General features: G+C 42.9%; 1 protein-coding gene across 1 annotated transcript in view; it reads right to left on the bottom strand.

Annotated features, from left to right (window-relative positions):
- Window positions 1-22,127, bottom strand: part of MAP2K5 (mitogen-activated protein kinase kinase 5) — a 138,595-nt gene that overhangs the window by 29,962 nt on the left and 86,506 nt on the right. Inside the window, exons 15-17 of the mRNA XM_066592936.1 lie at window positions 18,848-18,898; window positions 13,606-13,677; window positions 2,272-2,301 (exon numbers count right to left, since the gene is read on the bottom strand). Of these exons, the coding sequence (XP_066449033.1) occupies window positions 2,272-2,301; window positions 13,606-13,677; window positions 18,848-18,898 (153 nt within the window). The remainder of the gene's footprint in view (window positions 1-2,271; window positions 2,302-13,605; window positions 13,678-18,847; window positions 18,899-22,127) is intronic.

The following is a 22,127-nucleotide window of genomic DNA, read 5'->3' as shown; positions in this document are numbered from 1 at the left end:
TTTGAGAGAACTTGCCAGGCATTTGCAGGATGAATGGAGGGAAATACCAGCTGAAGTGTATCAGATGTTAGTACAAAGTATACCATGGAAAGTAACCAATGTCATTAGGGCCAAAGGAGGCTCTACTAAGTATTAACCTATGGAAATACTACTTTTGATTCTTGCTCAGGTGTCCAATTACTTTCTGTAGGATAGGGTATTCCAGTTTCTTCATCTGAAGCCCCTCACAGAATGAAAGCAAGCAATTACTTTCACTAATGATCACAGATCTGAATAGGGAACTGGGTGAAGAATAGAGTAGATACAATAACAAAATGATATAAGAATGTTCTTGGGGATGACGGACTGGTGAGCTTTCTTCAAACCCTGACATGGTAGCAGCAGTGACTATCTCAATATACGATTGAAGGTTTATGTGAAGTGCAGCACAATGAACTGGTAAAAGGGTTGAATGTGCTACAAAATAGATAAGTTCAGAGTCAAATGTTTAAAAAAAGAAATCAGGGGCTATAGTCAGGTCTACAGATACAGTATATACGAAGAGAAGTGACCCTATTCTGGAGCCGGCGCAGACTGCACTTTAATGGGAGCAGAGATTACAAAAAAAATGGATGAATACATCGTATCACAATGCTTCTCGTCCAAAACACTTACAAACCAAGATGTTATTCTAATAATCTTCCAGGGCGAGATCCCTCGATTAGCATTATAATAGTTTGTTAATAGCTGCCTGAAGAGATCCGCCAGTCCCCTCCTATAAATAACCAAGCAGAGCCCGAGGCATGGACCAGACGCCGGTGTCTTCACTCACCAACAGCATGTCATTTTCCCAGGGTGCGGGATCCTCAGCCAGCCAAGTGTCCAGCCGTTCATATGGTGCCGCATGAAGGCCAGTGTCAGGAGGCTGCCAGATGCAGGTTCACAGGCCCACACCAGACACCGTTAACTCGTTCCTTATCACATGCACTGTATACTATACTAAATTTACAGATTTACTAACATCTTGCTTCTCTATTAAAATGTGTATGCTCATTGAGCTATTATATTTACGGAGCCCTTTCTAGGCCACTTCTTGAATTTACAATGATGGAAATGTTTATCAAGGAATTATGGAAATGACTACATAATATATCCCTCTGAATATAAAACACAGAATGACATTTCCATGAAGTTACTTTTAAGGCGATGAAGAACAAAAGTAGGTAAGTTTTTGTATTTGCTATTCATTGACAGCCCTATAAAGACCTAGCCTATGAGCTAAGGTTACCTAGAAAATGTGAGATTATTGCAGGCAATCAATAGATCTATTTAATTCATCCCAACTATCATTGATGGTGGAGTAATTGGTGAATGACAAGTCTATTGTACTGCTGGAGACAAGATAGGCAGCATTACACCATGGACAATAGGAAAGCGTTCACATGTACTCCAATTCATTTTGCTTTGGTGCTAAGAGAAACTGCTTTATGCATCTCTTCCTCGGTTTGGACAGTTGAAGTTGTACCTTACAAACCCCGTGAAGACCGTTTAAGGGTGTGTTCACAAATAGCTGATTTTAGTGTGAATCCACACTAAAATTCACATCAAAATCTGCACTATTTGGTGCAGATTTTGACATGGATCTGCAGCAGAGTTCACCCTTGAAAGGATTTTGATGCAAATTTGACATAAATGCTGGTTAGGATTGTCCGCTGCTGAAAAGCCACGCTCATTCGGCTGTATGTCAATGTACCCCAAGGATGCAGTGATTTCAGTTGAAACACTCATTCATTGCTGCCGCCATAAAGCACGCCAATCTTACTAAACTGTATAAACAGGACAAAACACAAAAATATGGATTGAAAACTATGCAAAGAAGCAAAAAAAAAATAAAGACATGTATCACCAACATTTAAAGGGTTTATCAAACCTTTAAAAATGAATGGCTTATTCTCAGGACAAGCCATCAATATCTGACTGGTAGAGGTCCTCCGCTGCTCTTGATCCTCAAAGATCAGCAGGACAAGCCTGTAGTACACAGAACGGCCACTAAAAATAAAATGGCGTTCTCAATGCAAGCAGGTTTATGATCAGATGGAAACACTGAAGAGGCTGTAGTGCCTGCACCAGCACCGCAACCTCTTCAATCAGCTGATCAGCAGGGATACCGAGAAGCGGACGCCACCGATCAGATATCTTGAGGATAGGCCATCATTTTTTAAAGACTGGATATCCACTTTAATTACCTATGAAGGAAGATTATAGGTTATGTGCAAGATACATCAATCTTACCTGTGGGTACGGGAATCTTCCAAGTGCCAGCTGCAGAAAAAGAAGAAGAAATACATAAAATATCAAGACACTTTTTCGAATAGTCGAGAGAGCTTTTTAGGGATTATCATTATTTAATTTAATAAACTGGATTTTGCATTGCTTTGAGAATGAATCTACAGTAACTAGAGGAGTCCATCACCCTAAGGGTGCATTCAGACGACCGTATATCGGCTGGGTTTTCACACCCAGCCGATAGATGGCGTCTGTCTCTGCAGGGGGAGGAGGCTGGAAGAGTCGGGAGCAGTGCACTGAGCTCCCGCCCGATCTCTGCCTCCTCTCCACCCCCCTCCCCGCACTATTTTCAATGAGGAGAGGCGGGACGGGGGCGAAGCTAATTCTCGGAACTTAGCCCTGCCCCTGCCCCGCCTCCTCTCATTGCAAATAGTGCAGTGGGGCGGAGAGGAGGCAGAGAGGGGGCAGAAGCTCAGTGCACTGCTCCCGGCTCTTCCATCCTCCTCCCCCTGCAGAGAGAGATGCTGTATATCGGCTGGGCGTGAAAACCCAGCCGATACACGGTTGTCTGAATGCGCCCTAAGAGAAGAAAAAAAAAATTAAATCTAATGGTGTTATCTTAGTGCATTCTAAAAATGGGAAAAATCATACATTTTACTGCACTGAAAGTAATAGACTTGGTCTGACCCTAAATGATATATGAAAATCTTGAGAAAAAAAAAAAAGTTGTTAATGATCTCACATTTCCCATACACATCTAGATTCTTTTTAATTATTAGTTCTTCCAAGTCTTAATGGCGAAAGTATTGGGAAGGAGGGTCTGCAGAGAGCATGGCACAACATTCAGACACAGCCTGCGGACATTGCAGTATATAAAATGTGCTTCAGATTTAATGAAGCCTTTATGGTCTTCTTAATTCTGCCTGTGTGTTTCAGGGAGGGTCACCCAAACAGGAGGGGTAGTTTATTACTGGGCAAAGAGAGCAGGGGGAGAAAGTGATGTGCTCATGAACTGCAGAGGATTTTCTTAATTAACTACTGACTTTAAAGGCTGCAAGCTGAACAATCAGAGCACAATGCTAGATTGGAATCACTTATGAGGTGAGCGGGTTCATCATAAACACATGAGCGTGCTGTTCGCCAGCACTATATGATGGGCTTGCGCGTATTGCGATGTCAGGAAGCCACCATGTTTGTATGGATGAGCCTAGTCCTTGGGAAGAAAAGGGTTAATCGCAGTACTTGCAGGGCAGGTAACTCATGTGGGTGTCTTATATAAAGCTGCAACAGTTCACTGAATGAGCGATTACAAGGGCAGCAGTATAGTAACTGTGAATGAGGCCGAGAGAGCAAGTGAAGGAATTACAAATGAATGTAATCTGATGTGTACAGGCTGCAAATGCGCAAGTGTGTCTGGGGGTTTAGAACAAAGCATGAGCGGAGAGGGGGGCAAGGAAGCTCCATGTTTAATGTATAACACTATTAGCTGGCAGCGAGCAGAGGCTTTGACCCCTGTGGAGGGGCACCAGAGCCAGCAACACAGACTGATGGAGGAGATAACGGCCCGACCTGGAGCAGGACACCGCATGTGACTAGTGACCGAACATGAGAGCACTACAGGTCAGGACAGGATGTAGGACACCGAGCAGGTGAATGGAGAATGACAGATCACAGGAGACTGGAAGGAAAAGGGAAGATTGACAAGACTGAGTGTGATGAGGATTAGAGGTAGGTTAGGGTAATAATGGACTTCCTAAAACTATATCTCCTGTATTGTACAGATGTAGCAATCGTTACATCTGGCACACCGAGCACTGACTGATGAAGTGGATGACATTGTTGCAAGCGCCACTTGTCAAGGGGTGGGATAGATTTGGCAGAAATCACTTCTTAAAGTTAATGTATTAAAAACAGGAAAAATAGGCAAATGTAAGGAGCTAAGTGCCTTTTAGAAGTGACAAACTGTGATGGGTAGACAACTGGGTAGGGGTATCTCTTGTGGGGTCTTCCTGGTATGTAGTGGTTACTATCTATCTGAAGTGGTCCCAAGAAGAACAACAGGTGAATTGAAAGGCTCATGGGCACCCAAGATTTTTTGATGTGCGCTGAGAGGGAACGCTAGTCCATCTGGTCTGACCCCATATAGAAGCTAATGTAACGCAAATTGCTGTAAAAGTTACTGCTGGTTATGACCAAAAGGTGTCTGAACTCAGAGCATCACAGCTTATTGTATGTAGGGCTGTGTAACCAGGATGCCCTATGAAAACAAGACAAGCCAGTGGAGGCAGTGTGATGCTCTGGGCAATGTTCTGCTTGGCTCCTGGCATTCATGTTGATGCTACTATGACACGTACCGCCTACCTAAACATTGTACAGACCATTTACCTCCCTTCATAACGATAGTATTGCCTAAACAGCAATGGACTCTAAGTAGGATAATGCACCCTGCCGCATTGTAAAGAATTGTTCAGGCATGGTTTGAGGAACATGACAAAGAGATCATGGTGTTGACTTTGCCTCCAAATTCTCCAGATCTCAATCCAATCATCTGTGGGTTGTGTTGGAAAAACAAGTCCGATCTCTGGAGACCGCACCTCACAGTTTACCTAAAAGGATCTCCTGCTAACGTCTTGCTACCAGATACCACAGAACAACTTCAGACGTCTTATGGAGTCCATGCCTCAATGGGTCGGAGTTGTTTGGGCACCATGAAAGGGACTTACGCAATATTAAACAGCTGGTTTCAACGTAATGGCTGTTCGGTGTACACTTCTGAAATGTACCATGAAGTCAGGGGTTTACCTCTAGATCAGAAGACATTTTGCTGTGGGAAGGGACAAATAATGAGGGGCATTACTGTCTTAGTGTGAGATTTATGTTGATATAAGATACCTATAAAGCCTAAACTAGGAACCCATGAGCCAGAGAGTGCTAAAGCAGCAGAAATGCAGTCCTAAGCTCCCGCTCATGACCTGAGGGTTTGCGAGTTCATTCCCCGCAAGGTTCAGGTAGCCGGCTCAAAGTTGACTCAGCCTTCCATCCTTCTGAGGTCGGTAAAATCAGCACCCAGCAAAATTTTTATTTCTTTCTTTTATATCTTTATGCATTAGGAAACAATTGCATTCGGACCCTAGTAATTGTGGGGTATATTTTTGCAATGTAGTGTGTTTGGGACTATTAAAGATTTTTTGGTTCCCTTTCCATCTATCAGGACATAACGCATTTAGTTACCCACAATGTTGTTTTAGTACTGGGTTGCCCTGATACTGGGGATTATAGAGGTTCAGGACAAGAGTGGAAGATCTGGATAATGGATGGTATCTTTGGTTTTGTTATATCAACCTATTTTAATGTATACTTTAAAATAACTTTTAAAGTAGGAGTTCTACAGTGATTTCTGTATAGAGAGGAACCAATTCGGAAAGTTGCACAATAAAATTACAAGCATAAGAAAACAATTAAAAAGTATTTAAACTCATCACTCTAATCCATAAAGCTCTCCTCAGTGCTGCACCGTCCAACATCTCTGACTACCATACCACCTCTGTTCTGCTAATAATCTTATATTAACATCTTTCATAATTCGAACTTCTCACTTTCATTTCCAAGACTTTTCCCGAGCTGCACCAGTTATCTGGAAAGTGCTACCCCATACAATAAGGGTAAATCACACTTTTAATAAAAACCCTAAAATACATCTCTTTAGGGAGACCTATTCGATTCCCTAATCTAACTCTTCCCCATGTACTATATTCTCCCTCGGAACCCGATCCCCTGCATTCATCAGTATCCTCCATACTTTCAAAGACACTTTCAATCTGTACATACACAGATACTGGCTGGTGACCGGCTCATGAAGTTTTATGTATACTACCCTAGTTATGTAAAAAATGGCTGGATTATTGCACCGAACAAGCACTTGTACCTCTTGTGTCACCCCTATTTCCTCAGAGATTGTAGGCTCTTGCAAGTAGTACCTTCACACCTGCCGTTCAAATTGTTTATTAGTTTCCTACTATGCAATGCCCGATTTGGTCTGTTCATGTATCCCCCGATTTGTGAAATGCGTCTGAATGTATGTTGGCAATATATAAAGAACATTATTCCAAGTACAACTGTGGTCTGCATCTTCCGAATAACCTTCTTAAATTGGGAAACCCTTTCAATGTTATGTCAGTGTGGAGCGTATTACACAAAGTGTGAACTCCGTGCATCCAAAGAGTACAGTTCTTGTTTAAAAGCCTTGCTCCCCTCTGCCCACCCCGCTGGACGGAGACCAGCTCCCATTCACATTGTAACCTAACATAGCCGCTATAATTGCCTTATTTATCTTATGGCTCACACAAGCTGTGTGTGCATTGGCTGCCTGAGTTTGATGCATGGAAGTCCCAGTCGGGCCTGAGTGAACCTTCGCTTACACTTCACAGACGTCCTGCAGCCCCCTCGCTCCTTGTCCCTGCGCAGCCGCTGGATAAATCATCTCCGAGTTTTACTTCAGCAAAGTTTGTCTGCGGCTTGAGCGCCAGCTTCTGAATCGCTGGAGCACAGGGCCATAACATGGACTAATTACGGAAGTTCTGGTCAGTGAGTGATGGATAGCCCTCCTCAAGGCAACCACAGCGTTCTCAGCATTGGTGACAGAGGAGGAGGGGGGATATTCTGCAAGCAACTATTAATTCACAGCCAGGGGTGCTGCCAGTTAATTGTGCACCTAAATTGCCCCCAAAATCAACACCTAGTGAGGTCAGCGAGTATCACCGAGCCCCCTGGCCCCTGAGTGGCTGGCTGCACTTTGCTTAGTACTGTGCATCACAAGGATAACGTGCAATAGTCTTATTCACTGCCTTACCATACTTTAATTAAGATGTAAGCGGCCTAATTTAACCAAACACTTGGCTGATTAACTACGCTGAAGCCAGCGAGTCTTTACTGATCAAATACTTACAGGGAAAGAAAAAGCAGAACCTTCCAGCGCAAATGACAACTTAGTAAGCCTTAAGTTGGCCACGGACATCAGAAGGGGCAAAAAGGCAGTTTGAAAGGTTTCTTCCTTGTTTTGTCATGCTCATCAAATAAAACTAAACGTTTTTGATATGCATTAACACAAGTGTTTAACCTCTTAAGGTCACAACTCATTTTGACACCAGAATAGTTTAGTTTTAACCCTTGATGCAACTTGTTTTCTTGCAGAACAGTGACAGTTGTTTTGGGTGAATAACAATGTCCGACACCCGTATTCCCACCGGTGGTCAGGTGTGCAGAAGTGCAGCGTTCACCAATTTTGTAACTGCCTGGATGGTACCTAAAGGGCTTTCCCACAATAATGATCCTGTCTTTCTTGACTAATGTGCAGCTATCGTTTGTTTTTTCATTGTCACTTTTCATTTCCGCCTTCAACAGCTATAACTTTTTATTTTTCTATAGACATAGCCATATGGAAGGGAAAGGGCTTGTTTGTCATTTGTATAACGCCAACTTATTCTGCAGCGCTTTCAGGTAATTTTTATTTTTTTTATTTATTACCCCCCTCCCCAGCAAGCTGGGTACTCATTTTACCAACCTCTGAAGGATGGTGTTAAGTCCGCTTGTTGCACAAAAGAGCCACTTCACAGGTGGAACGCAAACGTGTACATTTAAAACCACAAACACACACATATAGTACTTGCACGGACCAATTGCACCTCTCCAGGAAACTGAATGGACAACTGCCCCTAACTGATCGGGAAAGAGGGGCCCCCTTGCCTAAAAGCGGAGTAATCTACTCGATAAAGGCGGCCCCACTGTCTTCTTTTAGTGACCTGGCTTTTCCTGATCAGGGAGCTGGAGATGCACTAAACACACAGGACATGACACTGTACTGACACACCAAACACAGAACAGGACTGCACATAGAGCACATGTCTGGCAACCAGCACAGACATATCAAACACGTCCCTGTTCACACCAAACACACAACAGGTAGTGCATATAACAGGAACCCCCCCCCCCCCCCCCAGAGCTCACATGAAAACAGATGAAATACTACAGTAAGTCCAAGTGTCCTCACACCACGGGTATAGACAGTCAGCCACCCTGCTGACATAGGGAACTGTCTCAGACCTCAACTATCTGACACACAAACGAGACATAAGACGTCTGGAGGCCGCACCTGTCAGGGGAAGGAAAGAGGGGGTCTGCATATGATACAGACAAGGACTACAGGTTTCCAAACAGTCTTTAGGGAAGCAGAGAGACACTAACAGACAAACATTCAAACATCGATCTGAGTGCACACAAGACAGTGATAACCAAGGAGTAAAATGACCAGCATCAACTACTGACAGATGGTGGTTTTTATATGCTGTAGACTAAAGGGGATTGGCTGGCGGAAAATACCACACCCAGCCAGCTCAATTAACCTCTACCTGTGAAGGTGTGCACCAGGAAGCCTGTAGAACAACAGGTTCCAGATGCACAACCTAACAGATGGAAGGCTGAGTCAACCTTGACCCGGCTACCTGAACCATGTGGGGATTAAATTCACAACCTTCAGGTTGTAAGCAAGAGCTTAGGACTGCAAATTGCTGCATTAACACTCCGCGCCAAACAACGACTACTACCTTTTAAAGGTCCGATTTAAAGGGGTTGTACAACAATTACAAGTTACCCCCATTCACAGAATGGAGTACTTACTGGTCATGCAAGCATACTATTGCTCCATTTACTTTCAACAGGGCTGCGGAGATAGTTACACAGGCGCCACTTGGCTATTTCCATCAACTCCATTGAAATTAGTGGAGCGTTGATAGCCCACGCTTGGCAGCGCTCCATTCACAGATGAGACCCCCATTGATCAGCAAGTTATCCTGTGTATAGGGTATAAAGCGTAATTGTGGTACAACCCTTTTAATGTACCATACAATCTTAAGGGTCTTGTGACCTTTAAAAGTTTCTTAAAAGGCAGGCCATCGCCTAAAAAGAATTAAGTAAAAAGTGAGCAGAAACGTCCTCCCCGCTCTGCTTCTGAGGTTGCCAAAAGATGTGGAATATGCTCCATATCTAGTGGTCCTGCCTAGAGGTTGATGAATTATGGACACAAGTCCGTAACTTACTAAACCACTTGTTTGTGGGTCCAATACCCAAATCTCCCATGGTCTTCCTTCTAGGAGATCACCCACAAAGTCTTGAATTTAAAACCCATAAATTCACTTAACTTGTAGGGCCACAAGGATCCATATCGCTCCCAAATGGAAATCCTCTAATCTCTCCTTCCCTAAGATGATCAGCAAATGTCATATGAAAGAATTTTTGTTAACACAATTGTGTTATATGAAAGGATTCATGCAACCAGAATGGATTCCTTCACCAATTTCCGAAATACTTGGCAACCATGGATTGTCTACCTAGAAGTCCCAGAACTACGTTACAATAAGCATCTACCTAACCACCCCACCAGTAACCAGCTCCTGTTATCTACTATGGATACAATAGGAAGCTGATCCGGATCCTTGACATAAAAACCCAAAAAACAGTGGCACAAGTGCAAGGTTTTTTTTTCTACTTCACCCCACTTATACAAAAAAGTTTTCAATACATTATATGGTACACAAAATCGTACTATTACAACTTGTGCGGCAAACAAGCAGCTCTCATACAACTACATCGATGGAAAAATACTGAAAGTTATGGCTCTTGAAAAGGAGAGATGAAGGAAACAAAAATTCGAAAAAAAAAGTTGTTAAAGGGTTAATTATCTGATTGAGAGCCATTCTCAGATTACTTCCACTGGTGATTTTTAATTTAGGGGAAATGCTCTTTTAAGACTCATTTGTATAATTATCAATCATTTAGATTGTAAACTTATTTGGACAATCCACTTGTTCTAATTTATCTTGTGCGCTAAATGTTATGCTTCTATAATTGATGCAATTATCCCGCAAGTTTATTCCTGGTCTGACTTATTAGATTCACCTTTGGTAAAGCATGCACAAATAGATTATGTCATTGGTTAACTGAGCGCCCATTCACACCTCGTTATGGCCTCTGTCCAGGGGTCACACTGGGGTTTACGGTTAAAGTCCAGAGAACGGCCCTCCTGGACGGGACCTGAACCGCTCTCCGGCATTAATGAAAACTGCTGAACTGGAGAACGACAGATTTCCATTTCGACAGGTTTCTGTTAGTTTCTGGCATTTTGTGCCAAAAAGAACAATGCAGTATACAGCACACGATTGTTTACACCGCAAAATTCCAGAAACGGACGAAAACCTGCTGAAAGCTACTGCTCTCCATTTCAGCAGTTTCGATAAATGGCCAAGACAGATTCTGTCCAGGGCTGCAGCTTTTGGGATTGTAAATCCCCAACAGGCTCCCTGGATAGAGACAGGAATGAGGTATGAACAGGCCCTAATAATTCTCATCCTTTAGGGTGGATTCAGACTGTGTATCGGCTCGGTTTTCGCACCGAGCCGATATACGTCGTCCTCATCTGCAGGGGGGGGGGGGGGATGGAAGAGCCAGGAGCAGGAACTGAGCTCCCGCCCCCTCTGCACTATTTGCAATGAAAGGAGGCGGGGCTAAGTCCTGAGAATTAGCCCCACCCTCATCCCACCTCTCCTCATTGCAAATAGTGCAGAGGGGCGGAGAGGAGGCAGAGCACTGCTCCCAGCTCTTTCAGGCTTCCCCCCTGCAGAGAGAGAGACAACGTATATCGGCTGGGCGTGAAAACCCAGCCGATATACGTTCGTCTGAATCCAGCCTTAGGGTGGGTTTCCCTGATGCGTTTTATTTACACATTCTACTGCAGTTTTGCAGTGTTTTTGATGTGCTAAATGCTGTTAAAATGCATTAAAAACTCATGGCATTTAAAGGGGCTTTCCCATGACTTAAGATTGCATCACGACCACTTTCCTACCTTCCTGGCTACTTCTGGCCAGGTCCTGTGACTGCTACAGCCAATCATTGGTCACAGTAGTGACCTATTGTCAGCCAGTGATTGGCTGCAGCAGTCACATGTCCTGGTCAAAATCAGTCAGGAAGGGCAAAGTAGTTGTAAAGCAATTTCAAGTAATTGGAAAACGCATTTAAGAAGCCTCATGGATGAGAACCACATCCTAAGGCTTTATTCCCACCAGCGTATATCGGCTGGCATTTTCATGGCCGGCCGATATACGCTATCATCTGGGGCGTAGAAGCTTGTAAACGGGTGCACAAATCTAATGTTTGTGTGCCCGTTCACACGGCATATGCGCCAAGGTCACCATGCCGTCGCCCCTTTCCCCTCCCTCCCCATCGCACGCTCACCTCCCCTTTTTTCCCCACTTGCTGGCCCATTCCAACTCCTCCCATTGATGGCCAGGGACAAGGGGCGGGGAGAGGGTGGGAGGTTAGCAAGAACGAGCGAGAAGGAGAGCAGAGGTGAGCCTGCGAGGGAGAAGGAGAGCAGAGGGAGGGAGTTTGGAACTATCTTTTGGACCCAACGTAAAAACGCCCATCGCTATATTGGCCCGGCCGGGCGCTTTTACGTCTCAGGAATATGGCTATGTGACCTGATACATTGGAATTCAATGCACCAGACCACAGCATACTACCGGTATGTCCTGGCACACGGCTTAAGTTGCCATTGGCTTCTCATTTCTAAAGGAAAAATGAATGGGACAACTCCTTTAACCCCTCAGTGATGAAGCCTGTTTGTACCTTAATGACCAACTAATTTTTTGTTTTTTTTCATTGTTGCATTCCAGGAGCCATAATGTTTTAATATTTCCACTGATATAGCCATAGGATGGCTTGTTTTTTTATGATTTTTTATGTATGCAAAATGAAAACTTTTTTTTACATAGTAAAGGGGAAAAGGTGGGGTTTTGAGATCTTTATATTTATTATTTTCTATTTTTTTTTTATACGTTAACTTTATATTTTTGCCCCACTAGGGGACTTGAATATCCCCATATGTTATCATTCTTTTCATACACTACTTTACTTCAGTGTAGCAGTGTAATAATTCCGGTTATTTGTATAGCGGTAACTGATTCTGCAGCGCTTTCAGGAAATTTATTGCCCCCCAGCAGGCTGGATACTCATTTTATCGACCTCAGAACGATGGAAGGCTGAGTCAACTTTGAGTCGGCTACCTGAACAATGCAGGATTGAACCCGCAACCTTCAGGTCGTGAGCGAGAGCTTAACACTCTGCGCCACACGAAGCTCATTAAAAAGTCTATGAAGCCCAGACAGAGGCAGAGTCTCATAGGCCACCGTGGCTGGCAGACTCGGACACCATATTCAAGTCAAGAGTGCCATAGCAATCCTTCGGGTCTGATGGATGAGAGAGAAGGAGCGCCCTCCCTCTGCCAAGGGTTTTACATGCTGCGGTTGCACTGATTGCGGTATATAAGGATTGAACAGCGGGGAGCCATTGGTTTCTTCAGTCCCCGCTGTTAGACAAGCACCCGCACTCCCTCGCAGTGCGATCAAAAGACAGCGCTTCAGAATGAAGCCCCTTAACGGCCGCCGTCAAAAGACTAAATAAGGTTACACTATATTCTGGATACTTTATTCAACTGCTTCCCAAGTCACCCTAGTGAACCAACTTGCACTTTATCCTTCTCCCTTGGGCGCATTACCAATTCTCCTTCTCCCTTGGGTTATTGACATCTCCTTATTAGTAAATCCTTTATTCTTGATTTATATATAACTGTATGTTTGTTCGTTCATAGACACATTTTAATCTATTTAATAAAAGTTATATTTTACTTTAGTTTGTGGTCCAAACAGTGAATAACTTGCACTTTATAGCTTAATATCTTCCTTGTACCTGCAGGCCCAGTAAAAGTCTGTATCATAAAATGTACCAACACGAAGAAGAAGTTATTCCATACAGTTGGCTGTTCTGTAATCACTAGTGCCCACACATAGTCCTGGCCCAGGCTCATCATGTGGTGAGTGCGGAGGCGCTGAGGCTTGGATACCGGGACACATTGCCTGACCATACGTCATTCCACATAAATTGTATTTTTATTCCTGTGCTTGACTTCTGATTATTTAAAATGTTACCTTTATACTGTGATAATGAAGCGCCTGACTCCCATAGGGAAGCAAGCTGTATATAAATGGAGTTATTATTATAACCATCACTGTCAGTGCTCTGGGGATCGGCTGGAAAATATGTGGAATTATTAAATCTAACACCAAGTGGAACACTGTCCGTTCCCTCCGCAGGACGTGAGTACCATTTATATACGCTGTGCTACTCGCATACTGTGAAGGGCTATAAAACATCAATGAATACGCCAGTCCTTTCACGTCGCTGCACTGCACATTACTGTGTCCAAATCCACATATATGTACATGGTATGCTCACCTCCATAAATGAGATTCCCAAGCTCCAAACGTCAGAGTGAATTCCATATTGTTCTCCAGCAATCCGCTCTGGCTAGAAGGGGAGAAAAATGAAAAACTAAAGAATGGCTTCAATCTGCAGAATAAAAGTAGTAAAAAAAAAACAAAAAAAAACTGATTGGAAATTTGATAATATACCATAAAGACCAATAGGCCATATAGGAGTAGAGAAAAGGTTAAAAACAGCAGATGTTTGGCAATTTTTTTTCACTTAAATACATATATTTTGGGCTGACAATCATTTTTGCAATAGAATGTGATTACAAATTCTGCACAATTTGTCTTCTGCAGCTTCTACGTAACACTGTATAGGGAAACTGCAGACTAACTCTCAATAGGAGATCTGTCAGTGAGGCTGGATTGACGGCTTAATTTCCCTCCTCTCTCTTCACTCCTGATTATTCTTAGCAGCTAATTTTAGACCAGAACACAATTTTAGAGATGAGCGAGTATACTCGTTTCAAGTAATTACTCGATCGAGCACCGCGATTTTCGAGTACTTCTGTACTCAGGTGAAAAGATTCGGGGGCGCCGGGGGGCGGCGTGGCGGAGCGGGGGGTAGCAGCGGGGAACAGGGGGGAGCCCTCTCTCTCTCCCCCCCCCCACTCCCTGCTGCAACCCCCCACTCACCCACGGCGCCCCCCGAATCTTTTCACCCGAGTACAGAAGTACTCGAAAATCGCGGCGCTCGGGCGAAAAAGGGGCATGGCCAGGTAGGCTCGCTCATCTCTACACAATTTATATCTTTGTTTTGGTCATACATTATCGGATAAGGAGGTGCAGGAGAGGAGAGGATAAGAACTGGCAATCCAGCCTCACTGAAGACTTAGCCTGCAGTTTCTACACATAGTGATAAGTAGAAGCTGCAGAAGACAAACTGTTCAAGTGTTTTAAACTCTATAGCAAAAATGACTGCCAGCCTAAAATACATGTATTGAAGTAAAAAACAAAAAAACACTTTGACTTTAAAGAGAAATTGGCATTTTTCTGTGTTTTTTTGTGGTGAAGATTATTGTATAAACAGCATACCTTTGCTATTGTCTAAACATGCCAATAATATTGCACGTTTCTGAGGCGCCAATGCAAAAGTGAAAACATATATGAACTTCCTGTTGACATTTTACCAAAAAAAACAAAACAAAACAAAACAAACAAACAAACAAACAAAAAAAACAAAACAGAAAAACCAAGGATAAGAATATTGCAACATTGTAGAGAAATGTGATTTGCTCTGTAAGTGAAACTAAATGACTAAACTTCCAAACATTTGTTATTCACTAACTTCTCATTTACCAGTATTTGGGCATTTTTGTGTTTTGGGTGGAAATAATGGTATGATTAGGATTCATTATTTTCTTATCCAAATTGCTATCTTTAGGCTTCCTTCAGAAAGTGTTTGTTCTAGGGTTTTTGGTGACCCCCCCCCCCCTTTTTTTTTTAAAGTACTGTTTTTTCCAGTTTTTTCCCTATGGAAAAGCCTATGGGAAACTGCTAGAAGAAAAAAACAAAACACTAGACTCAAAGCATGCAATGGCTTAGGAAATACGCCATAGTGGCAAAATTCAAAGCAGTGAGAAAAAAATACTAATCAAAAATGCAATGTTTGTAGGGTTTTCCATATTTTCCTACTGACCTGCAGGTAATATCTAGCAGCAGTGTCTTAAGCCGCAATAATGTGGCACAAAGCACCAGCATCCAAAATTCCAAAATGCTGCATTTAAAAAAAAAAAAAAAAAAGACCGATTTACGCCGTAATGGTCAGAAATGATCATTAACCCCAGCAAACATTTATTTGTTGGATGACCCCCGTCTTTTATACAGAAACAAAAATCAACTGTTACTGCCAGCACATCCCCCTGGGTAAACAACACTGTGGTGCCAACAGTACAGGAACTGTATGAGCCCCAATGATCCCGCTAAAGATGGTTCGGGCACATACAGTAGTGCAGATTGCTCCATGTGAATGAACTTGATCAAGTGCTGATTGTCGTTTTTGCAAGTCAATCGGCGCTCGTTCCTGGTAGAAACTCTGACCGTGTAAATGTACCCTAGGAACAATTTTTATATTAACCGTATGTCTGCAGAGAATGAAGTTCAATGCTCCAGTTTTTACAGAGTATCTGCAGAATACAGACTGCCATTATCAAGTGATTTCAGACTAAAGGCAATTGCAGAAGGGTCTGCAGCGCTACCCCCTGGAGACTGATGAAAAAACCCCAGAGTGATTAATAAAAACATAACCTGGTCATACAGCATAGCTGCAACACATGCAACCTGCCTGTTCCCATATCGTGCCCCCAACAAACACAGAGTATATATTAGGTCGTACCATTGTTGTGCAGCCCCGTCACTATCAAGGTAGCCATTTACCTGCTGTTGCTTTCTGCCCAGGTTTCAATTGTCGATAGTGTGTATCCACAATTGAAACTTTTTTTAAGTCTATGAATATTACTTGCACAACATTTAATAATTTGCCATCACTTGATACAGAGTTTTGCGCCCATTAGTACGTTTTTGGAGTGTGGGAGGAAGCCGGAGTATCTGGAGGAAACCCAGAGGGAGAACATACAAACTCCATGCAGATGTTGCTCTTGGTCAGACTTGAACCCAGTGCTGCAAGGCAACAGTGCTAACCACTGAGCCACCGTGTTGCCCATTGAGTTCATTGTGAGTAATCTTCTATGTGTCAAGGTCAGGAGAGTGTAAGACAGTTAAGACAGGAGCGCTCCCAAGACATAGATTCATGCTGTGCTCTTAATGCACCTGGCTGCCTGACACTTCCTCTCGCAGCCTCATAACCTCAGGGCCTCGATACAAGAAAACAAACTCAGAAATTAGTGCCAGATGAGTGTGTTCTGTGTGGTTATCCAGGTCAGTGCTTGTGAGAGGGAAGAACAGTAAATAAGAGTCACAACTTGGGACCCTAATGTGCTGAATATCCCAGTGCTCCCTCTTGTTGGCTCTGGTCTGGGAATTGCGGAGGATACTTACAGCCATGGTTCTTTAGCTATCAAAATCAAACCTTTTCTACTCAACTGTTATTAAAAGGGACACTAAATCTAGAAATAGAAGAAAATAAATAAAGACATGCCTATTTATCAGTCTGTTGGCTCCAGAAACCAGGTCCATGCTTTTTGTCGCCCCACCACCAACACCACCGTCTTAAGCTTGGGACTAACTAAGGGTTTGCACTTCGTTGAGGCTGATCAGAAAATTCAATGTCGGCATTCCTGGTTCACATGAATGGGGAGTATAAACCGCATCGACGCGTTATAAGAGACAGCTGCCCTTTCATGATTGGAGCTTCCCTGTATGGAAATTAGAGTGGTGACCCCGGAGAGCAGCACAAAATCAAGAGAGTTTTAGGTGGATCCATTTCAGTGTGAATCAGGCATCCACATTAGAGTGGGAAAATTAGGTCCTCCAAGGGACTTTCAATGAGGCCGGGTGATACCGTGTTTCCCCGAAAATAAGACAGTGTCTTATATTAATTTTTGTTCAAAAAGGTTTAACTTTTTTACATGTATAGCTGCCTGGACACTATTTAAATTGACTTTTTTAATTAACTGTTAGCAGTGCTTAATTTTGGAGTAGGGCTTATATTTCAAGCATCCTCAAAAAGCCTGAAAAATCATTTTGCATCCTCAAAAATTCTGGAAAATCATGCTATGTCTTATTTTCAGGGTATGTCTTATTTTCAGGGAAACAGGGTAGGTGCTAGACTAGGCGGAGCCAGAATTTCAATGGGGTTTTCTCAATCAACAGTTTCAAAAGATCTACAGAGATAAAGGAAAAACATCTAGCGAAAAGGGATCCTGTGGGCATAAAACCAAAGGGGGTCAGAGGAGGATGTCAAGAATTGTTCTGATGAACATGCAGTGCAGAGTAAAGCAAGTTTTAGCCAACTACAAAACTAATGTTACAACTAACACAATACATCCTTCCTTAGTACATATAGACTATAGTATCAGATGACCAGTGCTGTCTAAGAGATAGAAAGATGAGGCTCCAATGTGCAAAAGAGCTAGAAAAGTATATCACTGAGCAGCAGAAAAACATCACCTGGTCAGATGAATCCAGATTTCTATTGCACCGTACTGATGGGAGGGTCAGAATTTGGGGCAAGCAGCATGAATTGATAAACCCTTCCCGTCAGCTGGTCAAGCATATCAGTACTTCCATCTAATCTGGAAGTTCTCCTGTCCACGGGGGCCGATATTCCTGCAGAAGGATTTCCACACCTAGTGGAATCTATACCACGATGAATTGCTGGGATTTGGAAGGCAAAGGAGTGCAATGCGCTACTAGATGGGGGTCTCTTATAAAATGGCCATTCAGTATATATTAACGTTATAACTTATTGTGCATGTTTCTGTATTTACATACAAGATTTATTTAACCCTTGTGTGGTACCATGGGGTCTATTTGACCCCAGCTTTTTTCATTGCCGTCCTCCACTCTGAAACTGGTACCACACGAAGGTTAAGTAGTATTAGAAGCATTCACTATGAACTGCAAGCGTATGGTTAATAGGTTTAAATGTAGGCTAGGTTTACTGACAAATCATCTAGAGAATATAGGATGGAGATGTCCTGTCTGTTACATCTAATCTCCTTTTCCAATTAGCAGATGGATGTCCCCTTCATCTGCCAATCAGTTTTAATAACCACCTGGGATCTCCCTTCATGTCATCAAAGGGACCCTCAATTTAATTACTGTCCCACTAAATGTGTAGGTTAGATCTGGTACATTTAACCCCCTTGTGGGACGCAGGTATCCTATGTACTAGTCAGAATAACCACCATAAACTAGCTATGTTCTAGGACATCCAGGATATTCCTATAAGGCAGAAAGGTCTAGGATTGGCCTTATAAATTGGGACAATGACACAATTTCACAGTCAACTGATACAATATTACATGTTATAGCCACTAATAACTTCAGAAGGGTCAGTGGCCCAGTGATTATTCCGATAGCCAGATTGAAGTCAGGAAGGGATTATTTTCCCCTTAAATGGGGTAAATTGACTTCTATCTTATGGTTTTGTTTTTTTACTTCCTCTGGATCAACATTGTGGGTTAATAGGCTGAACTAGATGGACATGTGTCTTTTTTCGGCTTTACATACTATTTTACCATGTCAGAAATGCCAAGTATACACATACAGGCTGAGAGATAATCCCAATAAAAATAGATCCGACTTACCGCCATATAAGCGTTTGTGCCCACGTAGGTCTTGGCGATAGAATTCACCAACTAGGACGGAAAGGGAATGATAGTGTTAAACAGACAATAGCATAAAACGGGCAATTATTTCTCATTTAATCCACCCATCAAACAAAAGGAGAAAGAAATAGAGTGATGACATAAAAGACAGAATAAAAAATATATAGAGTGCTTTTATCTGCAGGCATTAAACAGAAAATGATTACACTTATTGCTTCCACTCCCACGTGTAAACAAAGCGATTGTTAGCAGCGCTGAAGTTCCCATTTAGATAAACCCCTGGCCTGCTGTAAGTATCAGTATTCTCCGGTACAGTACAATTCAGGGAGACATAATGTACAAAACATCATTTACAAGTACATCGAGAAGTGCTTATGACTCAAAGATGAGATCTACAACTGTTATTTACAAAATGTGGCAGCGCTCTTACACTTAACTTTGCGCAGTAACATTTCTACGTAGGAATTTGGGCAAAAGAATAAGTTTGGTCGAACGGAGGATTATCATGTCTAATTGTAGCCTGAGGTATAAGAGATGTGAGACTAGAACGATGCACCAATGCCACATGCAGGAAGGATTTAAAACAGATTGTCTGATTTGGACATTTTTTTCCGTATGCTTTAATAAGGTAGAAAGAGGTAAAAAAGAAAGTCAGAAAATAGAGACTTTACTTTACAGGAGGATCATTGTGATGCAAGTTTTATAGAATGGCCAATTGGGCAATTACCTAGGACCCCCAAGGATGGAATCCAAGAGAGCAGACTAAAACCACCCAGTATTACTTGGTAACAGACGGTATTAGCTGGTAATAGAAGTGCAGCATTATATGGGAACTACCCTGTTTCCCCGAAAAAAAGGCAGTGTCTTATATTAATTTTTGCTCCAATAGATTGTACTTTTTTACATGTACAGCTGCCTGGACACTATTTATATTGTCCTTTTTTATTAACTGTAAACAGGGCTCAATTTTGGAGTAGGGCTTATACTTCAAGCCTCCTCAAAAATCCTGCAAAAGCATTCTGCATCCTCAAAAATCCAGCTACATCTTATTTTCAGGGTATGTCTTATGTTCAGGGAAACAGGGGTATGTGACAGTATTATGTGGGCGGTATATGGCAGCACTGTCTTAGCATTGTATGGCGATTCTAGAATGGGCTATCAAGTGAGGACAATCTGTGGAATAGGCATGTCTATATAAAGGAGTAAAATAATAGCCCCACTAATGCTCCACAAATGTGTCTTTTTACATATATTTTGCAGAAGTGTTATAAGGGTGTGCGGAATTTCGCCATAGAATTTGCAGCACAATGCCGATTCCGCATCCCATTACATCCAATGGGAATCAGCATAGTCTATGTGGCGTGGATTTTTAATCTGCATGTAGAAAAAAAATGAAATGTCCCTTCTTGTTGCAGATTTTGTGTTATTTTCACATGGAATAAACATTGGGAATTCAGTGTGACCGGTATCAGACAAACCCCTAACTGGTAACGCCCAGTTGTCAATTTACGTTCCCTTGTTATACCACCAAAGAGATATATAGATAGAGTTCTAAGAAGATATGCTCCGGAGATGTTAATACATGGACAGTTTAAAAGTGTTCACAGATCCTCTTTAAGTCAGGTGGGGGAAAAGAACAAACCCTCCGATTTTGGTACAAAATTCTGTCCCGGGACCGGAGGTTGGAGGACATATATTACCTGTAGTTGATCTTCTCGGCTGTCCATGTTATGTCAATTATAGCTACCCTATGCATGTCTCTGTGATTGTCCAATGCGGATCACATGAGCTGCGCTGGCCAATGCCAGTCGTAACACTATCAGTGCCATACAGGTTCGTACATAGCCTAACGATGGTGGTGGCCATCTTGGCCACCCAAAAATTGAAACTGGAAGCAGTGGAAAGGATGGGCGGACAAGAAAACAAAAAGGGGTTTTCAGTCAGCTTGACCGTCAGTGCCAGGCTACACTGCGGTCAGGCAAAAGCCGCTGTTTCGATTCCTGCATAGTGGCTAGGGCTTGTAATTGCAGGTGCAGCTCTTATTGAAATCAATTGAACCCCAGCATGCAATTACAAGCACAGATCCCATTGCTTTCAATGAGAGCTACACATGTAATTGCAAGTGGGGGTCAGAGCAGCGGCTACTGCTCCGACGCCAGTCCAGCCTGGCACTGCCTGGAGAACCCCTTTAAATACAAGTGGTATAAACCCTTTGCCCTTGAAAAGTGGTAACAGCAGTTAGACCAACTGTGATTTATTAATGGCCAGGGCGTCAGCTCACCATCACCTATGGTCAGCGGGACACTTCTCAGATCACCCTTTGTTCTGCCAGAGCGGATAATTACTTCTTCTATGTTAAAATCCATGGAGGACTTGGCGATAATGAGATTTCCCAATTCATTCCCCAAAACCTATTCTAATTACATCAATATCTGCTCATATTGCGCACAGCGTCACATTAAGCCAAAAAGAAGAAATATTTACCTACTACAGGGCGGGCCACGGATAAGTAGCCCGGCACCACACTCTTACGAAGAGGTCTCTGAGCAGTTTAAGCACTCTACAAAGCATCTCGCCCGCTTTTCTTTAAGGACATGCGAGGATGTGAGCTCCTAAATCCCTTGCAGGTGTTATTCTTCATGTGAGGTTATAATTTTTGGCGGCATTCCCCTTTAACGTTATAATCCTTAAAATGTCATACAGTACACGTATAGTAACGATGCACAAAGAGGAGTCAAAATGCTCCAGAGCAACTGACAGACACAAATACACAATCTGCAGAAGACAGAGACAGCTAGAGGCACACAATACCACAGCCTGTATGAGTGAGGCTGGCGGTGCAGCAGGTGGGGCCAAACAGAATAGCTACCGGCCCCCTGAGCCCTGTGGTCTCTCGCCGAGCAAGGGGGAGTGAAGGGGCCTATTCAAAGTGACATGACAGGAAGGTCAGGGGTCAACCTGATGGGTACTCTCTGGGGAGGTTTAGAGATGGAAATTAATTACAATTTGGGAGGAGGGTCTTGCCCAGACCTCACAGTCTTTGTTTTGCTCAACATTCATTTTTATTAATTATTATTATTTTTGATAACAGTCTCCCCTGGAAGCCTCCCCCCCCACCTCATTCTTTTGTCTGGACAGAACCGATCTTCTCCTAACTCCCCAGAACGCATATTAATGAGGCCGCAATCCCATTAGTAATTACCACATCATCTGTTACTCACTTTAACCCCTCACCTGCTGGAGAGACCCACAATGTCCA

Source organism: Eleutherodactylus coqui, chromosome 2 (assembly GCF_035609145.1).
Source record: "Eleutherodactylus coqui strain aEleCoq1 chromosome 2, aEleCoq1.hap1, whole genome shotgun sequence".
NCBI classification, from domain to species: domain Eukaryota; kingdom Metazoa; phylum Chordata; class Amphibia; order Anura; family Eleutherodactylidae; genus Eleutherodactylus; species Eleutherodactylus coqui.
This window is presented reverse-complemented; position numbering and strand designations above follow the sequence as displayed.